A 20,746-nucleotide genomic window follows, 5' to 3' on the forward strand; every position below is an offset into this window, starting at 1 on the left:
CCACTTAGTATGTCCAACCCGTTCGGTGAACTTTACGATAATTAAATAGGTGCCAAGCCCCCTACGAACTGGATTTCCTTTACCACTTCTTGGCGTTCCCCTTCTGTGTTAGTGCTCAGACCTCGCCGCTTTTTGCTCACTGAGCAGAACTGAGTAATAAATCAAAGCATTAAAGAGAAAGGATGAGCGACAGAGGTTGGCGCTGCTTACACATTGGAGGGGACGTGAATAAGATCGCCCCTTTGACTTAGTAACAGAAGGAAAGACTACAAGTGATCAAAAGATGGTTGTTTCTTAAAATGTGATTCATTGGATAGCAATATCGAGCTTTTTGGAAGGACTAGAAATACTCTTCAGCCACAGACGACTCGTTCCCGCCAATAAAAGTGCTGCTCATCTTCTCAGACTCTTCATATCTCTCCTCCAGCAGCATAGCGACAAGATCCTCGCGTTCCTTACCCATCGCCTCAGTAGGGAGGCTTGTCCAAGCGTTCTTGAGCAAGATAGAAGCCGCTCTATCCAAGGCCTGCAGAGATCTATAACATTTCTGTTGGTCTAGAACATATTAGCGATGAAAGGAGCATCAAGGGAATTTGTAGACAATACCGAGATCGTTCACATTGTCCGGGGTGAGGCCATACAGAGTACGGAAATATTGCCATTCGGTGCTGCTTTTCTTGTAGCGCTCAGTGACTACCATAGCATCGGAACGCACATCGCCGCCGTGGATAATATCCTTGTTCAGTCGGCGGATTTCCTCCTTCCCGCGCTCTGTGTCTTTGTTAAGCGCATCTCGTACCCATGTGGAAATGGCCTTTTGACGGATGTCCAGATGGCTCTGGCGATGAGATTCGAGTTTCTGGAAATGAGATTCGAGTTTATTGATCTTGTGGTTCATTTCACGTAGTTCCGCAAGAAGGCCGAAGCCGCATTCGTTAGCGGCTATTCTCTGCTCGGGATCGTATTGCAGCAACGGCGCCTCGCTGTCCATTTTGTTCACACAGGCGTCAAGAGGGTTTTCCTTACCCTCAACTGAACTGTGGTAGGCGATCTGGGTGTCACGCTGTAGTACAAGTGAATTAGTTAAATCTTTCATGCGAAGGGAGGGAGGTGCGAAATGGACTCTACCATTTCTTGTGGGTTGGTGTTCGGATTAGTCATTGGCTTTTTCTGAATCCCGCCGGCCTGCTCAAGAGCTGGTCTTTTCTTGCCCTCGATCAAGTTCACATTTCCGGATGACATGGTTAGTGTGTGTGTTTGCAGCCGCTCGTACTGGTGGTGGCCGAGATGGGGATAGCGAGGATGGAAGCGAGAAAAGACACTATCTGCAGCAAGTTTACAGGAGGGAGCAGGCAGTTGCCCAAAGAGAAGGAGCGACTGCCTGCTGTAAATTCTCGAGGACCAAGGGCTAACAAATGTAAAACTCTGTACTTTTTTAGTGCCAGACTGCTCTGCTGGAGGATCAGACATTTTCATTTCTTTCGTTTTGGCGTCGTCTCGCTCCATCGCCTGTTCTAGGTGGGCCCAAAAAAGCCAGCCTTCTCCATATGAATGCACATTTGATATAGACAAACGGAAGACCAATGACCCGGAGGTTGTCGGACGGCAGGGCCGATGGAGGCTTCTGGTCTGCCACGCAAAGTGCGAAAGTTCGAGAAGCAGAGCCGACCATTGATGCACGGACTGTTAAGACGTCTGCCATAATGAACGTCGCACTCTTTTCGGATCTATCTTGAGTTCGCGTTCCTCTAGGAGATCCCGATCTTTCGTCTCTCAGTCCATCATCGCTTCTTACTCATAGCTGTCCACGCCCACCCACAGCGTCCTTTCATGTATTAGCGATATCACGCAATGCAGAAAATCCTGCATTTTTCACTCCTGCAAAAAACTGCGTCTTGATTTTTTGAATTTTGAATTCGACTCTTCTTCAGTAGAATCCAAATCGGAACCCGTGTCACGTGATGGACATACGGCGACGACGCTCCCAGCAATCTTCAGTGCATCGGGAAGGCGAAGATGCCACCAATGAGTACCGAAATCATCAAAAGCTTGGAATTGCGCCCCTCTCCTCTTCGGGCTGCTCCAGCACGACCGGGATCCCTTCGATATGTTTGAAGACGGAGCGATTTTTGATTGAGACAGCACGGGGGAAAGGCACCCAGCGTCTTGCCAGTATTGCAAGATTATTCGTAAGGATGACAGATCTGACCATGGCACGTATATGCCTTCATTTCTTGGAATTTCAGAAGCCCCTCGGAACCTCGAGCGGTTGACCGTAGCCTGCCGGGAGCCACACTCCCAGAAGTCGGCTTTGCACGCCTGTGTCGGCTCAGAGATGCATAAATCGAATACGCTAATTGGACTGCATGTCCTCCCGTCGGATGCTGGCCTGGTTTTGCGTCCACACTGGGGCCTATTGGACCTGTCGCGCTTGTATCTCTTGGAGCGACAGCCGTCGCATGCCTCGGAGGCACGTGTCGTTTAGGTTTGACGAGTATCATGGGGCGCATTGAACTTGGTATATCCATCGAAGTCGGTTCATGGGTTTGACATCTGCACTGGGACTTCAGCGAGACTCGACGCTCGGCTTGCTTCGATCGCGGATCTTTTGACAAAGCGCAGGGACAGGGATCCGATGCCGTGGATATCCATTGCCATTGCGAAGACCGCACGGGTGATGGACGATAGGTGAAATCAACATGGCGGGGAAGCGAAGAAAGACTCCCGCAGAGAGGACTGCCCGGCTGAGTTCACTAGGTATAGGTCGCTCAGCAGATAGGGTTCGTTTCGCGGGGAAGAAGCTGGACGCTTGCGAGGGGTGAGCCGCTTGTCATGATGCAAAGATGTCATATGGTGTCGACGCTGACTGCCTGCGCATCACGGTTAATCGATTGAAAGATCGAGTGATGTTTCCGAGGACGCCCAGGTCGGGATTGGCGGCAAATCATCGTGAGGGGGAAAACTCGTCTCCGACGGTTCACAACCCACAAGCATGCTGTTATCGGCTGAAAAGCGAATGAGGGATGCCGGATCTCGAGCGTGACGTGCTCACTCAACACTGGTGGGCAGACCGATCGCGTCGCGCGGCAAAGGCGGTGAGGGTGTGCAAGACGCGTGCTGTACACGGCCAATGGCATCGCATATTAGGGCGTTAAGGCCGAGGAGAGACAATCCCATTCTCATGGCAGGTACACAGAGCTCCGATAATGGTAATAGGCAGGGCGTGGATGGGGGGTCCGATACGGGTAGATGGTCTGCTAGTGAAGTATATGGCTTTTCCGACTCGAGAAAGTTTTACTTGTTCGACGAACATCATAATCATGGCACGCGGTAACAATTGTCCCGAGATCCGTTTCATCCCATAGTTGGTTTTCCTCGATATGACCTGCAAGATGTGTTCTCAATTAACCTGGAACATCATGAACTGCTACGACAACTCATGTAATCGGGTCATCTTGCAGAGTGAGCATGTCAGAATCAGTCATTCTATTGGTTGAATCATATAAGCGCAGATATTTTCCTGGTCAGCTGTTTTTTCTCAAGTTACATCATCATGGCCGGGTATCACAGAAACAATATAGTCGTTTGTATTCGCTGAGACCTCATCTGGCATCAAAAAGATCGCATTAATAGCTGGCTGAGAAGAAATTACGAGGTTAGTACAAAGTCAGAAGCAAAGATGCAGCATCAGAAATTGTTCTTTGCACTCTCCAAGGGGAAACTACATCTCACCGGGTCCGCGGGTCAGGTTTCGACCATAATCTCGAAGCTGGCCTGAACGGACCTGGCGACTAAGCCAATCCGAAGGTGAAGGAATGAGACTTGGGACTGAATTGTACCAGTGGGCTAACAACGATTATATTCGTCCTAAAAACTAAGTCCTCAAGCCCATGTAGATTGAACTCAAGGGGCATCTTGGACCATCACTCGACCCTAGTGATGGCCCTCCATAAACACATCAAACAGAAGAAAAAAAGAGGCTCCAAACAGGCCAACAAATTTTGCGAATCTGGTCAATGTTGAGACACCACAGAATGCATCAACCTAAGCCTTTGTGCGGGCTGGTCGATCGCACCCTCCACGACAAAACAGCAGCTATATTCTGCTTAGTGCCAGCATCCTATGGGGGCCCGGTGTGTAAATGGTCACTCAGGCTGCCGGACTCATGATCCTCATGCCAGCACAGCTGTTAGATAGGGTAATGAGTAAATATAAGGTCTCCTAGTTGTGTCTCCATCTCGGAGTTTAAACATGTCATCTCCAAGAAGTCACTGTTGTCGATCATACTCTTCATATTCATCTCGTGTGTTTCACTGATTCAACTACTAGATTCTATTATACATTTCTCAATACCAAAGTATTTATTGTAACAGAGCTACCAAGACAGTATGTAAAAAATTGCCCGATGAAAAGAAGAAAGACCGTAACCAGCAAACCTTCGCCGGTGTTTTTACCTCTATATCAGACCCTCCACTCTCCGTGGGGCGGTATCGGTGGAGGGTCCGGAGGGTCACGCGCGTGGTGAGCGCTAGTTCTATATGAGGCAGCCTCATGTTGTATTGTTCCGTAGCAAATAGCGGCGGAGAATTCAATCTTTGAAACAATATTCACTGGCCAAAATTGGTAAAATTTTCAAATAACTTGTTAATTTATTTAGTCTTAAAAGGAGATTTTTAGCAGAATCAATATATTTCTGGTTCTAAAGTTTTAGAGCCGCGAAATTTGAGGTGCGGTGCGCGGTTCCAGGTGTTGGAACTAGAACCGCACCACGCTGAGGGATATCGGTCCCCTTGCTGCTAGCCTCTACAGTAGCCTTTCTTCGCTCAACCGAAAAGCTTCTGCGTCATGACCTTCGTGAATGACTGCATGATGTATCTTTTGTGCACAAACGGCTGTCCATTCAACCGTGCCAGCACATTCTCCCAGACCTGTTTCAGATCCGGGCGGTCCTTAGCCCCCCCAAGGTTCATCATCCCAGGCACAATAGCCCAATCGAATAGCACTGTCCCATCATTTTTCATTACTAGAATGGCCGGCTGTGCCATGCCATGTTCGTATCCTGACTTCGGCGAGATGGCAACATTGAGATTTACACGTTGTTTCATCTCCGCTGCGATCTTGTTCATCGGGTCGACGATTACCTCACCAGTGTAGCCCGAAGCGTTGATCGTGTCCGGAAGATGCTGCTCGGGCTCAGCCGTAACAGCGATGGCTTTGCCCCCGGCGGCATTGATGTGAGGAAGAATTGATTGCAGGGTTTTCAAATAGGAGATACAGAAAGGACACCAGTGGCCACGGTAAACTGAAAAACATCGTTAATCTGAGTCCATATTTGAGAGGACCACCAAGACGTACAGACGACGAAGACGAAGTTATTTTCCTTGATATGCACCTCATACCGTGAAAGAGGGTCTGACATGTTGTTTAGCATTATCGGATGTTTGGGTAGGAGGAGTAATTAATTGTAGGCAAGCGTTGTGTTCTCTTTAGATATTTGTTTACTGGAGATATTCAAACTGTCAAGGACTTAATACCTAGATATAGTAACGACAAGGCCCCGAGCCCTCGGACGAGTTAGACCGAACTCGGATGAATTCGGACGAATCGGTCATCGAAGTCCTTGGCGCACCCCAATGCGGTTGACAATTATAAAAATAAATCAATGATTCAGATACAGTCGGACGCACTCGCACGAAATCATACGAAATGTATAACAATCCACTAGTCATATGAAAATAAAAAGTAGGGTACTCGCATTCGAACTCACCCATTAGCGAATCTAAGCTTCCAGTCCTGACAATTCGCATATTACTCGAATTTACCCTCAATCTCAGCCAAAATGAGTCACAGTACCTAACTAGGTGGCGTGTGCGAGAATTTCTACGCAAATGCGCTAAAGTCTATTGTTGATCCCATCAAGGATTCAATCTCAAGCGTCAAGGCCTTTTCTGATCCAAGTCCCTATCACCTCTCCCTTCTGATCTATGTAACTATTCGTATAGGATTAAACTTTGATGCAATCATGGTCCAGGAACCGCCATTCAAGTTGGCGCTGCCCTCCCAGAATTCATCTTGACGGACGCCCTTCTCAAGACTATCTCCAGCAAGTCTCCTCGCCACTGGGCCCATCCTCATCGCCTTCTACAGTGGCGAGTGGTGCCCCTTCTGTAACCTGTATCTCGCATCTCTCCAGAAGCATCTAGCTGAACTCAAAGCTAAGGTCGTCACCCTCGTGGACATTACAACCGAGCTACGACATTACAACCGAGCTACCCACCGAGACATGTCCACGACGGAGAAGCGAGGCCTGAAGCTCATTGTGCTCTCTGTTACAGGCAATAAGTACGCACGCAAGCTAGGTATTGTGTGGAAGATGCCTGAGATCTTGAGCCCGGTCTTTAAGACTTTAGGACACGATCTCGTTGAGAGCAATGGCGATGATTCTTTCGAGTTGCCCATGCCCGTGTCGTTGTTGGTGGATGGAAAGGGTATGGTGCGAAAGGCTTTTGTTGATCCGGATTTTACCGAAGGACTTGAACTCGAGACAGCACTAGAGTGGATAAATACTCTGTAGATCAAGGTAGCTGTGCTATACCGTGAAGCAGAGGTAATTTTTTCTAGTATTGGCTTAAAATTATCCATTCATGTCGCTGGGTGAAGAAAATATTGAGACAGAACTGCTCAGGTTTCAATTAACAGCTTTCATTTCGTCATCCGCAGCCTTTGGACGAGCTTTGGATCGTCCAAATATCATTTCCCTACATAGATGCCGCAAGTCACAAATCGACAGACCGAGCTCCAGCTGTTGAGAATATGACACTGGAAATTTGGAGGGAATGGCCTTTTGGGCATTCTGTTGAAGTACGACAACGAGGCTGGCAAGTAAAGGATTCTTGAAGAATCTCTTGTGGGGCTCCTTTAGTGTTCAGGTCGGATGCTTAAGACCTGCAATGGCGTAGTCAAGGCCCCGCAGGGATGATCCCTCCGGTCGTCATACACTTCTATTCTATCGCCCCTGAGAAATAGCTGTTTTGAAGGAATATTTTATCCAAGCAGAGCGGCAGGAAGCACCACTACCGTGTCAATTTGTAATGTCGCCGTTGAATTTGGGACTTGTATGGCGGTGCACCCCCGCATTCGTCCGAATTCGGCCGAATCACCCGAAGAGCGATTACCAACCCACGGGCGCATGTAGAGTATCCGGGCTACGACACACACAGGCGGCTATGCTTCGTGACCATTACCTAAGTATAACACTATGACGCCCTCAAAGCGCATGCGGCTCGGCACTAAAAGCTGCATGGAGTGCCGCCGAAGAAAAGTCCGCTGCATCTTCCGGACAGACGAAAACGCCTGCGAGGCATGTCTGGCCCATGAGGCCGACTGCATCGCTCAGCAGGCTGGAGGCGGTGAAGTGCCCAGCGACGAGGTTGACGCTCTGAAGCAGCGCTTACAGGACCTCGAGGCCATTGTCCGTAAGCTTTCCCCGAATGAGACGACATCGGCCCGCTCCGATTTTGCTAGAGACGATGCGTCTGTCGTGCTTGAGCGAGATGCTTGTGGCGGCCTGGCCCCCACCGAGACACTCGCACACTCACAGGCGACGACACCATCTACCGTAGGCGGGAGGCCACTGTCGGCCGCAAAGCGCGGCGGAGTCGAGCTGTCTTCAAAGGAACCGGCCATCGAAAACTCGCCATTAATGATTCTATTCAAGTGCGCCTCACTACTAGACAGAGAGAACAGGCCCGCGTCTACGACACCACCGCCATTGTGCATCTCAGCTGCATTTGGCGTGCTTCAACACCGAGATCGTTTCGTGTCCCTGCTCCCGTCGACACAAGACCTTGACCATATTCTAGAAGCCACAGAGAAGTACTGGCCGATATGGCCGCCGTACTACTATGGAGAGCCCCGGGCATCTGACGTCCTGGGACCCGGAAAGAGGCAGCTGGCGCGACAGCTAATGTTCACAGTAGCCACCAGCTCCATGGAGCCAGGGCTAATAGCAAGATCGGCTCTGTGGTTGGCGCTTTGCGTGCAACAGACGTCTAGAAGCGTCTTGTCCATTCTGAGCATTTCCTATCCCCAACAAGACCTGGTCAACTCATACATGAGAATAGCAAAGTCGCTGCTGGAGCTGGACGGGGAGTGCGGTGGAACCATCGATGGCATCGAAAGCATGAACATGCTGTACAAGCTGTACATCAATATGGGGCGGCCGCAAAACGCGTGGTACTGGTGTCGACAAGCCATCACCACGGCCGTGAGCTGCGGCCTCTCTCGCGAGGTGGACGCGCTGGATATGCGCGCCGCGTATGCGTGGTCCACGGCATGGCATGCCGAGCGGCTCATGGCCCTGATGCTAGGGCTACCGACGTCCGTTTCAGCAAACCACCCGGGAACGTTGTCCAACTCACATTCCATCTCGTTGATGAGCCGCATAATGTGGTCGGTGGCACTCATCTGCGGGAAGGCCATCGACCGCGACCAGGCGGACTACGCTGTAGTTAACTATGCGACGACTGTCGAGATCGACCAGGATATTGAAGAAGCATACCGCCTGTTCCCAGACGAGCACTGGTTCCATCTGGCACCGGATATGTCGCTCTCCGACTGCTGGAACCAGCAAGCCAGCAAGATCATCTTCTTCACGACCCTTAAGCTCGTGCACATGCCATACATGCTCAAGTCAGTGGACGAATCCAAGTTCTTTCACAGCTGGGACCGCGCCATGGAGGGCGCCCGTGGAGCGGCGAGGGCATACACCGACTTTAGGACATGGGCCGGTGGCAGCGTAGACCAATGCGAGCTAATGGACTTTCAAGCTTTCAGCGCAGCCATGGTCGTCATCATAGGGCACTTGATATCCCCTACGAGAGCTACACCACTCGTCAAAGAACAGGACTGGGCTCTCGTCCGAGACGTGTCTTTCTGTCTGAGGCATACCGTTGCCATCATGGACTGTACCGTCGCCGCGCAGGCAGCCCACATCCTCGATCTAGTTAACGCGGCACGGCACGGGGCCTACATTGCCGACGATGATTACGCCGTAGCCATCCCCTATTTTGGGAGAATGCGCATCAACAAGAAGAGAATCTCGACGGAGAACCTGAAAGGTAGCGAAAATAGCGGCACCAGCCCTCATCTTAGTCCTGTGCTGCCATTCGACTCATCAGCTACGCTTCCGGATACGCACTTCAACACCGTCGATTTTAGCACCAACATATTCACGCACGAGTACCCTTTCAAACTTGACTTTGAGACGGAGCTTTGCTCCGACTGGGCGGACCCGGCACTGCTGTGCCCAGAAACAGACTGGTCCCAAACATTTAGATGCGGCCCCTTCTACCCGTTTGACGGCTAGCCTAGGTTCGAGGAAGATATTATACATCGCTAATAGAACCGGACGTATTAGCATATTGCTGACTGGCTTCTAGTAGTAGAAAACCGGCTCAAACGATAGTCTTTAATTAACAATTTTTACTCATATTATGGTCGTTTCCCATAGCTGTATCTTGTTACGACCCATGCAGCCACCAACTGTTTGAAGGGCCGCTACTTACAGATGGGCCACCAAGAGCCAATGGAAGGCCAGCCAGGCTTCCAACTTCCAGGGACTATGACGTCCGAGGATACTCCGATGTGGCTACAAATGGTGAACGAGATCCTTTTCTTGTCAGATCTTTCAAGTATCATACGCGCATCAGGAAAATGGAGCAAGAAGATGCGAAACGATAATGGCGTCCTCCAACCGCCCCACAAGCCCAGCAACCCAGACTATCTAATCTTTGTCAACGCCTTCTTTGGGCTAGAAATCCCACACGATCTGCCTCCAACCGCTGGTCCTGTAGGTCCTCTCTTGAGTCCGACTTGCCCGCCACCAGACCAGGAGTGCCGGGCATTCTTGGCCAGGCATAAATCAGTCCTTTATATCGCCCTTGGTACTCATATTATCCTGCCACACACGGGTACTGCTAAGGTAGTGAATGCCGCAAATCATTTACAAGAGGATGGATTAATCGATGATGTGATTTGGGCTATGGGCTATGGGCAAGACGTGTAGAGCAGACCTTGACTGCAGGTAAGAACTTACCATTAATGAGAATTAATCTCTCTCCTTCACTGACAGGTGAAAATGGCTAGCGCATCCTTCCCATTTCACACCGGCGAATCGAAAGAGACTTTCCTGTAGGATCTACTTGACAACAAACATCCGAATTGCGTCTTCCTGTTTTTCGCGCCTCAATGTGTTATTATCGACAGCGAGTCCTTCAAACTCTACTTCACTCATGGTGGAGGATCTAGCGCTAAAGAGAGTCTTTATTATGGAAAGCCAATGTTATCAATGGGTATATTCTCAGACCAAACCACGAACACGGCTCGGCTCGTGGCGGGAGGTGTCGCCGAGTCACTGAGTAAGCTCGGCTTTGCTTCCGCGGAATATGGAACTTCTTCCCTCGTAAAGATTCAACGCTTCTGTCCACTTCGAATTGTTCATGGTATGCCTCCGGGAGGGCTTTCCACGGTAAATCCCGATTCTTATCTAACTAATGGAGAATATTTCTCTCTTCCAGTCTGACCAGCTCATGGCACTACGCGGGGATATGGTGCTTGATTGAAGTTGTGACGATAAGAAGGCCGGTTAGGATGTTAGCAAGAAAGTGAATGTCCTTTGAACGGGTGTAAATTGAAGCTTGAACTCTCTGTAGGTCTTAATAAAAAGCGAAATATACCAGCTGCCTCGCAAACCATTCCCTAAAGCCCAATCATAATCCATGGATCAATCCGGTGAGCTATTTCGGTGCGCCTGAATGCTGAAGGTTTGTCTCCATATTCCTCCCACCACTACAATCAATCCCTGGCTTCGAGGATCAACGAACCCTCACTTTGATGACCAGCTTCTGAAAAGCTGGTTGTTGAGATTCAACGACGTTCAATAAACACAGAAATGAGTTGCCGACCAGGCCTCAACATGCGATGCATAATGTAGTATTAACAGACTTTGGACGAAGCCCTCTCCCTTCGTAGAGATTGTACCTAGGCTCACCAGTGAGTTTCAGTGGACAAAATAAATTATATAATAGTAAAATAACAGAATTGGAATGTCTCTCGTAGATGATCGGCCTAAATTCATTTGACGGAACATTATGGGCCTTTTCGCTACGACCAAGCGCATAGCTCAGCTTCGGTCGTACAGTACGTACCCAATATCTAGAAAGATTATGCGCCATTTCCTATGAGATGCGATAGAGATGTTAAATCTCGCTAATTCAGCTCTTCTCGTGCACAAGTATGGGTGCCATCCAAAAGTTTCCCGCCCCGCGCGACGCGAAAGCTTTCGAAGTCGATTGTAGCGCACTTTATCTTTGTCATACTTCAAGAATTGAAGCCCCCGAAGTCCGTCCAGATTGACAGAAGGTGGTACCACAAAGTGCGAGTCTTCTCAAGGCGAGAATGGTTTCTCCAGTCACCAGCGGGCCAGCAACTCGGTGGCTAGCTTCGAGCAAGATGCTCCACAAGACTGGAATATGGCGAACATATTCCGAAATAAGCCGAAAGTCTCATATTATGATGATCTCCCCGGACACTGAAACATAATCGCCTTCCAATGCATCGCAGAGTGTCTGAATCTGCTCCGGGATGAATTTTTTGTGGCCTACTTGCTTACGATTATCAGACTCGAAACCCGAATGAAGTTAGTTCTACCCCCTCCGGAAAGCACGACACCGCTGATATTGTTTCAAATCTATGCTGAATTCACTGAGCAACGAAATCAATTAGAATGAATTTTTTCGCAGTGATCTGGAGATTCGCAGTCGGCTGACGGTTGTGGAGACGGCTATAGAGACGATGACCACAGATGGGCAGAAAACTACGGCAGAGGGTAAAGTGACCTGGTCAACGCGTCGTGGCCATTGACTAGTTGGGCTTGGATGTGGTTGGCTTTTCGTACGTAAGTAACATTACATCATCGATTTCCCAAGTCAGCATTTTTCCGCCTAGGCATCATATCATCGTGCTTCATCACCAAGTACAGGCAGTCTCTTGAAGTTTCTCAGAATTCTATGGCTCTGTAAGGAAAGATACCGAAATTGGTCTCCGGTGTAAAAGGTAACTCTTGCCTTGACCCCTTGCGAACCGACACGATACGATATGCCATTCAAGCTTTTCGGTGTCGGCTGATTGTTTCATTTTGACCCACTCGGTCCTCTTTATCACGCTTCATAGATCCCGAACCTTTATTTCGGATTGTCGAATTTCAGCCTGAGAATTACCGAAGCCAACTATGATTTCATAATCGAAAAGTTCCTGAGAGTAACTAGGACTTAATCAGATTTAGGTTCCGCTATTTCGGTGGCTGGGCAGGCCGTGTTTCAAATTGAACCTATTGAGGATAGGTCTAAGATGATCCACGGCACATATATGAGGGCTTTTTGCCGTGGCGGGATTTCCCAACAACTACCCATTGGGGCTCACCAAAATCTTGCCGGAGATTTGACGGAAGGTGAAACATACTTTTTATATCATAGAGTTACATTTGGCTATTTGAGAGATAGTAGCGGGCTCTATCTTAAATCCACCCTTGTCCTAATGCCTTATGCAGCATGGAACTATATCTCGAATTGCAAAGACGGTTTCAAGGTTTGAAGTCAATAAACTTCAAAACAATCCTTAATTTACCACTTGACTTTGATTGGTAGAGACTCCCAAACGTTTCACTGATAGTACTGGAGTATTGTTGTCGAAAAAAATCCTCAGGAAGTGTCAAATGATGTGTTATACATATAAAAACGGCTTACAGCTTTTCCTAATGTCACTTTACATTTTTACAGAACACACTCACCCAAATTTCTTATTTCACAATCCCAATCAAGGTTTTGTGTATTCAGTAAACTTAAGCATTATCTTTTGCCTTTGATGCTCAATTCCGAGAACCCCACAATGTTCGGCAATGTTTTGCAATTCTTGATGATGCTATCGATTAGCACGGTACTGGCTGTCTCGATCCCCGACCAGGAAATATCACCCAGTCCCGCTTTTGTGTCAAAGCGCTCTCTTAGAACTGGGCTTGGTACAAGATATGGCGATGGTTGCACGGAAGAAGACTGTTGGAAGGGCGGTGCATGTTCCTTCGTCGATTACAGCCTCCCCAGTGGCGTGGATGGCTCAACTTGTGTCTCCGAAAAAATCTGGAATGACGGTGCTCAATGCGGAGGTTGCATTTCAGTGACCTACAAGGGCAAGACAATCACTGTGATGGTAAGTCTACTTAAAACATGGTGCATGGTTATTAAAAACAAGTGATCGCTCATACATCGCGCCTAGGTCACTAACCTAACCGGAGGTGGTGCTAATCACCTTGACATGACTCCGGAGACTTGGTCAAAGCTTACCAATGGTCTAAGCACGGGAGGCGTTGAAGGGATCGAATGGGACTTTGTCACTTGTCCCATCAGCAAAACGACGCCCCTCTGGATCAAGATGCACGGGGGAGCGTCAAAATATTGGTTTTCGGCGACCGTCGAAAATGCTCGACGTCGAACCACAAAAATGGAAGTTAGCACGGACGAAGGCCATACCTGGAAGTCTACAAGCCGGAGCAAGTACAACTTTTTCGAGCTGGATGGGACATTGAGCTCGGATACTGCTTGGGTACGTGTGACAAGCCACACGGGGACCACGGTTATTGTGAAGAATGTTGCTTTGCAATCTGGCAAAGTGACCAAATCAAGCCAGAACTATGCTTGAAGTATTGGAAGCTTTTAAATCTATTGACTGCGTTCGTAGTGGGGGTCATGTGATCCACTTCCCTCGCGGCGTGTCTTTTCTAGATAGTTCTCTATAGCTGAATATTATCATTATCGTCATTCCGACTCTCTTCCCACCACACAGACTGGAAAATTGAATGCCACATAGTATTATTTGAGTTCACAGTAAAGTTTAGCTCGAACCTTTCTAAGGCAATCTAATATCTTCCGGATCTTTATAGTGAAGCAGTCGATACGGTCGCGTAGTGTGGATCGCGTTACCTCGTAGACGCGCGCAGCAGCAGCAAAAGAAAAGATATTCTTGTTCTGAAAAGCTTTCAATTGCAATTTCGATTCTACCCTCTCGTTGGATAGAGATTTTCTTTTCCTTTAAAATGGTGGCATGGTAGGTAATTCAATATGGTGGGGGAGAGATAGAGACGCGAAGATTGGTGGGGTGGCGGGTTTGCCGGGATGGCGGGTTTGGTGGGAAATACGTTATTGGGCGCTCTATACGAAATGTGTCAATTTTGAATCTTCTAAATGCACCAAGAAACTTCTGTGGACTCGTAGGTTCCATTCTACACTCTGTAAAACGGTGAGATCACATCCACCTGGTCAGATCTGCCGGAAGAATCTTTTTGGTCTCCGATCCATGAAGCTCTCCCGCCTTAGCATCCCATAGACTAGAATGAACCTATTGGAAACTGAGTTTTCAAACGGAAAGTTAATTTTGACTCCACACCTTCGACGTTCCAGGCCTGGGTGATTGAGTTTGTGCTCAATTCCCCGTGACTGCTTGAATACTGGGCTTGAGCTATTATAGAAAGCCGCTCACGATAATAGCTTTCCCTGGAAGATTATTGTCGTGTCTGTGTCGTTGTTTTATATACACAGAGTCGCTATCTTTTCTTGTTCTTGAGTATTTCAAACATTCTATTTATGATTTTCTGACAGGCGTGTTGATGATTTTCTGACAGGCGTGTTGATGATCCTTCGCCTTTATGCGCGGTTCTTTATCGTCAAAAATATCGGCTTTGATGATGCATTGGCCATCGTGACAATGGTGTGTCCTGATCGTTCCAACCTGGCCCGTTGTTTGCCTGAGCAAAAGAAATGTGCTACAAAGACATATGTACAAGTAGAAGAGAGCTGACCATTCGCTAAACTATAGCTGATTTACATCACATTCGTAGTTCTCTCCATCGTTCTCATCGATCTTGGAAGCGGTCGCCATATCGAATACATCCAATACGTCCTGTCCCTATAGAGCGTCCGCGAGACAGAAGTCCTCGACTTTGTCGCACACGTTCTCTACACAACAGCCCTTTTCCTTTGCCGACTATCTGGTCTCGCTTTTTACTACCGGCTCACGGCACGCACCGGCAAGCTACACATCGCCATCCTAGTTGCCACACTATTCCTCTTCATCGCCTATCTCCTGCAGCTTTTCCTTTTGATCTTTCACTGTAGACCTTTTACTGTTCTGTGGCCATATGGCTGGCAGAGTGAACCCACTACTTACAAATGTCTATCGTGGGGCTTGGTCTACTCCGTCAACTCGGGCGTCTCTCTGGCCTGTGACGTGATAATGCTCATCATCCCCTCCATCCTCATCAAGCAGCTCCATGTGTCCAGGGAAAAAAAGATCAAGCTCGCCATGGTAATGTTCCCTGGTGTACTGTAAACTCGTCTCCTTCATTTCGCAAGCCTAACTAACATTCTAAAGCGTCATCATGATTTCTGCCGTCCGCGTCTGGCTCGTGGTGGAAGGCCAATGGGCCGCCGATGGCAGCTTGGCCTACAATCCAATGCTGTGTATCGAGAGTGCCGAGATCGCAGGCACACTGATTGCCCTCTCGGTACCAGCACTCAAACCCCTCTTCGGGAAAGTTTCTCGCACCTAACAGACCGCACCTTCAGCGGCACACTATCGTGGTCTACAGCCAATCCACGCAGTCAGTCAAAGCCAGCGAGAGGATTAGGCTCAAATGTTCGAGACAGCAAGCGGTTCTTACACTTGTCCAAGCGCGACCATGATGATTACGAGATGATGCCTTCCGTGGTCTCCGTGACTCGGGATGCGAATGGGCCCATTGTTTCCTCCAAGGCGCATGGTACTGTATCAATGTGACTAATGTGATTAATATCCAGAGAGGGGACGGGAGAGCACTGTCACTGGAGAACATACCACGGCCTTCTTACCGGTCTACATAGATTTGATTTCTAAATTTGTATGATTAGAAGTATTTAACGATATGGTATCAGATAATTAGAGCATTACATGGTAATGACTTTTTTCTTCCACTCACGAGAAAAATCACCTCGAAGATCTAGTAAGCAGTAACTGGGTTCCGGTAGCACCGAAGAGTTCCCGAGGACATTCCGAGATAGAGGCGATATCGGGCCGATTTTGCATGGGCCCACTCTCAACAGCACCGGCATGCCGCGACTTTTCCAACAAGATTCTAGTTCAAATGTCTCCCAGACAAGGAGATCGAATCAACGGAACGAGCCTTGTACACCATACAAACAAGCTTAAGTACCACGAGGCCAAATCGTGGGCTACTGCGTGGGCCGTAAAAGCTGATTAAGAGCCGAGCACTCTTCCGCCCCGTTTCCTCTCTCCTTCTCTCTTATTGCGTTCTTCACTGTAAAGATCTTGAGAAATAATAAAAATTAAGCAACAAGAATAAAATAAAATGAAAATAAAATGAAAATGAAAAAAGTTAGCTTATACTCAGCTTGGATCGTTTAAATATAAGCAAATCAGAGAATATTTGTAGAGGACAATCACTTGTCACCAATGAGAGAGCCGGAATCCATTGCGGCTTATATGTCCCATTTTATTGGCTCAAAATCGTATTCGATCAGTCGACGGAACAGTGACTTACAGTGGTGCACTACAAGATCTACTGAAGATCCACTCTATTCATATTTGCATCTATTAAATTGCGTGCGCGAAACTTTGCAATCGGGTAGGGTGGATACTTGGACCCTGATTTGCCACCAGATTGAGTTCTTCCCCACTCCCCCTCTTGCCGCCATCACGAAGCGTATCCGTATCTGGTTGGGATTCAAAGGGGGACCCTACTCAAGACCCTCTTTAAACGTTGTGAACAGACCCCATACCTTTGCCCAATGACGACACCACGGCTAAGGCCTACATAGTCAGTCTGCCATTAGTGTAAGATTCGCAAGGTTTCTCCGTTCTCAATCTCACATGAGTCAAGTTGAGTTTGGGTTGCCCCGAGAAAGCCCCGGGTGTCTAATGGTTCTGAAAGCTATTTAGAACTGACTGAATGGGCACACCGGAACGCCTAGATCACTAGTACACTGTGGCTTCTCTCTCCTAAAGTTTCTTGGCGGGCACATGCCCGTTCTGCGGATTGAATCTAATGTTGCCGTCATCTACTTGCAGGACAGATTGGCTCACCGAGGTTAGCGACTTGGCCTTGCGTCTCTACATACAAATGGGTAGGCTCAAATCGCACATGGTTTCTCCTGAAAGAATTGTCATTCGTGGTGTCCCTATTTAAAGTCACGCTGACCTATAATGAGTCAAATACATGTCGAAAAGCAAGCTGCCTTTGAAGATAAACGTGATCACCAGAAACTTTCTTTGCGCCATCTCGGGTCCAATCGAGCAGTGTAATTTTGTAAGCCGCCGTAATTCAGTCAACTTGCTTATCCTCGTACAGATCTTTCTTGTATCAATCTGTCCGTCCTTATTGAGACGGCCATTCATTCATGGCCATGGAGTGGTCACATAAGGAGCTTACCATTGCTATGTATCTTCTGTCTCGGCGAATCTTACCTCAGACGGTCCGCCGCCTGCTTTTGCGTCGTGGCTTCGACCGCTCTGTGATTTCCATCCAAAACAAACTGGTCTATGTGGCTCAACGGCATCCCCAACTGAGATCGGCTGATGGCTACTGGGATTTGAATGCTGTAGACCACTGGATCATCAATCTCCATGGGGACTATGAGTCAGGAAGTGAAATAATTCGACTCACACTAGCAGACGCGGAAAACTTATTGGCCGTATGTATTTCCTGCGTTAACTCTTCTATTGTTTTTACTCAAAATCCCTTGAAAGCAGAATGAAGGAATTGACGATCTTGAATCTTTAAGACTCTCCATCCTTCTGTCTGGGGCAGCAGAAGACTATCTTCTTAGAAGGTCTCCAAATGCATAGTGCTGAGACATGGAAAATGAATGAAACGTGATGAGCGAAAAAAGGTCAGTGTTGATTTTCTGCTAAGTAATTACTGAATGCTTTTTGTTATGTTGAGGCCGACAAAGCCGCACTAGCATAAAAATTCCCCGCGCTATCTAGACGAAAAGAAAGTTTTTTGAAAATCCAGTTAGGCGTCATACTGTAAATATGGGCCCCTGTATTCTCGAAAATAAAATGAAAATTCAGCCTGTCTCTCAACTGCTTCAAGATTCTAGGCAATACATATTAGCATATTGAGAGGAAATCTGCTCTATGCCAAGTGACAGGGAGAATGGGGTGTAAAATTTGGTTTTCAGGCCATGGTTAGTTTACGCCAACTGTCGCATTGGTACAAGAATAGGCTCTTGTGGAAAAGAAGGAGGGAACGTGATAGCGTCATATGTTGCTTGTGCGTTTTCTGCACAATCAAAATTGGGTGGAACGCATGACATAATGAACACAGTTGGATACGACGCTTTGAATTTAATTACGGGTTTGATGCGACTGTATAAATCGAAATACTGTTCTAATCATAGGCGAAGATCTTATTATAGATCCCCAGAACTTGAAGAGAGTATATTTAGTATAAAGTTCTCTAGATTATTCAGTGTCCCTCTAAAGGCAGCCTTTTTGCCAGCTACGGCAACCTTTTCTCCGGCGAAGGTCAGATCTAATGCAATGTTCATCGGATAATCCGTGCTCTTGACTATATTTCGTTGAGCATCTTGGGGCCGAGGCCAAACAATGAGAATTAATTCGAATGCACCTGTTCGCAGTGAATGGGATTCTGCCCCTCTTCACCACATCCCTTGCCTCAGCCTCCATGATAGATCTAGTTCCATAGCTTCCATCTCTAAATTACATCTCTCTATTTGCGTCCTTCATTTTTCATAGCATCAAATTTTTAGAAATAGGAGAGTGGAGCTAGGAGGAAAGTTGAAATTCGACTAAATACTTCTCTTTGGAATTACAGTCTTGTGAAAAACCCACCCTCGGCTTTCCTCGCCAAATTTGAAGACTTGATGTCTGATAAAGTCCGACAACCCGAGAGAGCCATAGTAAGTTCAAACTCTGCCCTAAGGATGCTCAGAGCTTTGAAGACCCCTTCTTCCCCTCCCACCGTCAATCCCCAGAGTACTGCCCTCCCAATCATTACACCATCGGCACCTAATGCCAACGCTTTGAAGATGTCGCATCCTTTTCGAATACCTCCGTCAAACCACACCTGAAAGCTTTTATCTTTCGACTTGGCTGCTTTCACGCACTCTGATAGAGAATCTAGCGTTGATAAAGCAGAGTCCAGTTGTCTTCCGCCATGGTTCGAAACAATGACACCAGTTATATTTGCAGAAGACTGGACCGCAAGCTCAACATCCTCGGCGGTGGAAATTCCCTTGAGCCAGATTTCCATTTTTGTCAGGGATCGCAGCCACAACAGCGTTTCATCCCAGGTAATGTTGTCATCTTAGTACAAATTAGCTGGAGTAGATGTTGGCTTCGGAAATAACATACCAGTGGTATTCGGGTACTTTACATCACCGAGCTTTTCTTTACCAATATATTGGTCAAAGTTAGGTAATTGTAAATGCGAGGGTAAGCGGAAGTTGTTCCGTATCATGCTGTGTCGGTTCCCAAGCCTAGGGGTGTCGCATGTAAGAAGGATGGCTTTGTAGCCGGCAGACTCTGCACGTTTGACCAATATTTCCGTAGTGTGTCTATCTTTGAAGATATAGAGCTGTAGCATATACACGTTGTCACAAAGACAGTCCCCAGACTGCTTGATATCTTCAAGGGTTGTTGTTGCGAATGTGGAGACTCCCATGAAGACATTGGCTCTAGCTGCAGCTCTGGCGGTCGCCTTTTCGCCTTCTTCGTGGGCCATACACTGCATTGCAGTGGGGGCAATGGCAAGTGGGAAGGACATTGTAGACCCCAATGCCCGTTTCTTAGTCTCTATATTGGACACATTTCGGAGGATTCGAGGCCGAATTTTGTACTTTTCGAAGGCGGAAATATTCTCCATGAGAGCAACGCCGTCTCCAGACCCGTCATTGAAATAGTCTGCTGTTCATCAGCTACAAATCTGAACAGCAAAGACGGCATACGCACCGAGGATTGGCTGGCTTAGCATGCCTTGTGCCGCCTTCTCAAGATCATGAATGCATAGTATATCCGTTAGTGCCATCGCGAACCAAGAGATAAAATTGTTTATAGAATTGGAGAAACTGGCCAGGAAATGCAGAACATAATAAATCAGGAACATCTTATCAGGCTTGTCCATCTCTGTTCGTCTTACGAAATCGGTGTGATTTATTCAGATAACGTAGATAGAGACTTTCCTGATTCTTATTGGTACAGATGGGTCTCCTTCCGTCCTCCGCTCCCGTTTCCGCCTCTGTTTAATGGGTATCGGATGTGTTGATGATAATAACATAATTTCTATTCATATTAACATCGACTTCTAGTGGATATGGAACCGCCGCTTCAGGGGAGTTTTTTTGAAGAAACCTAACATTGTATAGAGATAAGATATAGTGAACCAAACAACCATTAGAACGTCTAAGAGTATACGAAGAGCCATCGCTGAAATGACCAGGGCGAGCCGAAGCCGAATCAGAAATAGAATACATCAACTATCATTTTTTAAAACTTTTGTCTTATGAGTAGTCCTTTGACCAACCCCAAAGGAATCTAAAAACTAAATCTCTTCTATATACTGGTAGAGAAATCTGATCATACAGGTGGCACCATATCTCCCCAGCAGCCAATTTCGAGC

General features: G+C 47.6%; 7 protein-coding genes across 7 annotated transcripts; 4 read left to right on the forward strand and 3 right to left on the reverse strand.

Moving 5' to 3' along the window:
* Positions 1 to 340: 340 nt before the first annotated feature.
* N7443_000069 (LPS-induced tumor necrosis factor alpha factor) lies at positions 341 to 1,242 on the reverse strand (the record flags this gene model as incomplete). Its single annotated transcript, XM_056880125.1, has 3 exons — positions 341 to 555; positions 607 to 1,063; positions 1,129 to 1,242. 3 exons carry the CDS (start codon positions 1,240 to 1,242, stop codon positions 341 to 343), a joined length of 786 nt encoding a protein of 261 aa, XP_056745363.1.
* Positions 1,243 to 4,823: 3,581 nt separating this feature from the next.
* Positions 4,824 to 5,431, reverse strand: N7443_000070 (uncharacterized protein; the record flags this gene model as incomplete). The annotated part of the gene is made up of 2 exons (XM_056880126.1): positions 4,824 to 5,302; positions 5,356 to 5,431. 2 exons carry the CDS (start codon positions 5,429 to 5,431, stop codon positions 4,824 to 4,826), a joined length of 555 nt encoding a protein of 184 aa, XP_056745364.1.
* Positions 5,432 to 6,022: 591 nt separating this feature from the next.
* Positions 6,023 to 6,574, forward strand: N7443_000071 (uncharacterized protein; the record flags this gene model as incomplete). Its single annotated transcript, XM_056880127.1, has 2 exons — positions 6,023 to 6,045; positions 6,148 to 6,574. 2 exons carry the CDS (start codon positions 6,023 to 6,025, stop codon positions 6,572 to 6,574), a joined length of 450 nt encoding a protein of 149 aa, XP_056745365.1.
* Positions 6,575 to 7,258: 684 nt separating this feature from the next.
* On the forward strand, positions 7,259 to 9,367 carry N7443_000072 (uncharacterized protein; the record flags this gene model as incomplete). The annotated part of the gene is made up of 1 exon (XM_056880128.1): positions 7,259 to 9,367. One exon carries the CDS (start codon positions 7,259 to 7,261, stop codon positions 9,365 to 9,367), a length of 2,109 nt encoding a protein of 702 aa, XP_056745366.1.
* A 219-nt stretch (positions 9,368 to 9,586) lies between these two features.
* On the forward strand, positions 9,587 to 10,066 carry N7443_000073 (uncharacterized protein; the record flags this gene model as incomplete). Its single annotated transcript, XM_056880129.1, has 1 exon — positions 9,587 to 10,066. One exon carries the CDS (start codon positions 9,587 to 9,589, stop codon positions 10,064 to 10,066), a length of 480 nt encoding a protein of 159 aa, XP_056745367.1.
* Positions 10,067 to 12,945: 2,879 nt separating this feature from the next.
* Positions 12,946 to 15,658, forward strand: N7443_000074 (expansin-like protein; the record flags this gene model as incomplete). The annotated part of the gene is made up of 6 exons (XM_056880130.1): positions 12,946 to 13,263; positions 13,330 to 13,656; positions 14,578 to 14,621; positions 14,709 to 14,817; positions 15,022 to 15,434; positions 15,481 to 15,658. The coding sequence occupies 6 exons, from the start codon at positions 12,946 to 12,948 to the stop codon at positions 15,656 to 15,658; spliced, it is 1,389 nt and encodes a 462-aa protein (XP_056745368.1).
* A 3,279-nt stretch (positions 15,659 to 18,937) lies between these two features.
* N7443_000075 (alpha-hydroxy acid oxidase) lies at positions 18,938 to 20,251 on the reverse strand (the record flags this gene model as incomplete). The annotated part of the gene is made up of 3 exons (XM_056880131.1): positions 18,938 to 19,434; positions 19,483 to 20,031; positions 20,080 to 20,251. The coding sequence occupies 3 exons, from the start codon at positions 20,249 to 20,251 to the stop codon at positions 18,938 to 18,940; spliced, it is 1,218 nt and encodes a 405-aa protein (XP_056745369.1).
* Positions 20,252 to 20,746: the final 495 nt, after the last annotated feature.

Source organism: Penicillium atrosanguineum, assembly GCF_028827265.1.
Source record: "Penicillium atrosanguineum strain IBT 20685 chromosome Unknown utg000001l_segment0_segment0, whole genome shotgun sequence".
Classification (NCBI taxonomy): Eukaryota; Fungi; Ascomycota; class Eurotiomycetes; order Eurotiales; family Aspergillaceae; genus Penicillium; species Penicillium atrosanguineum.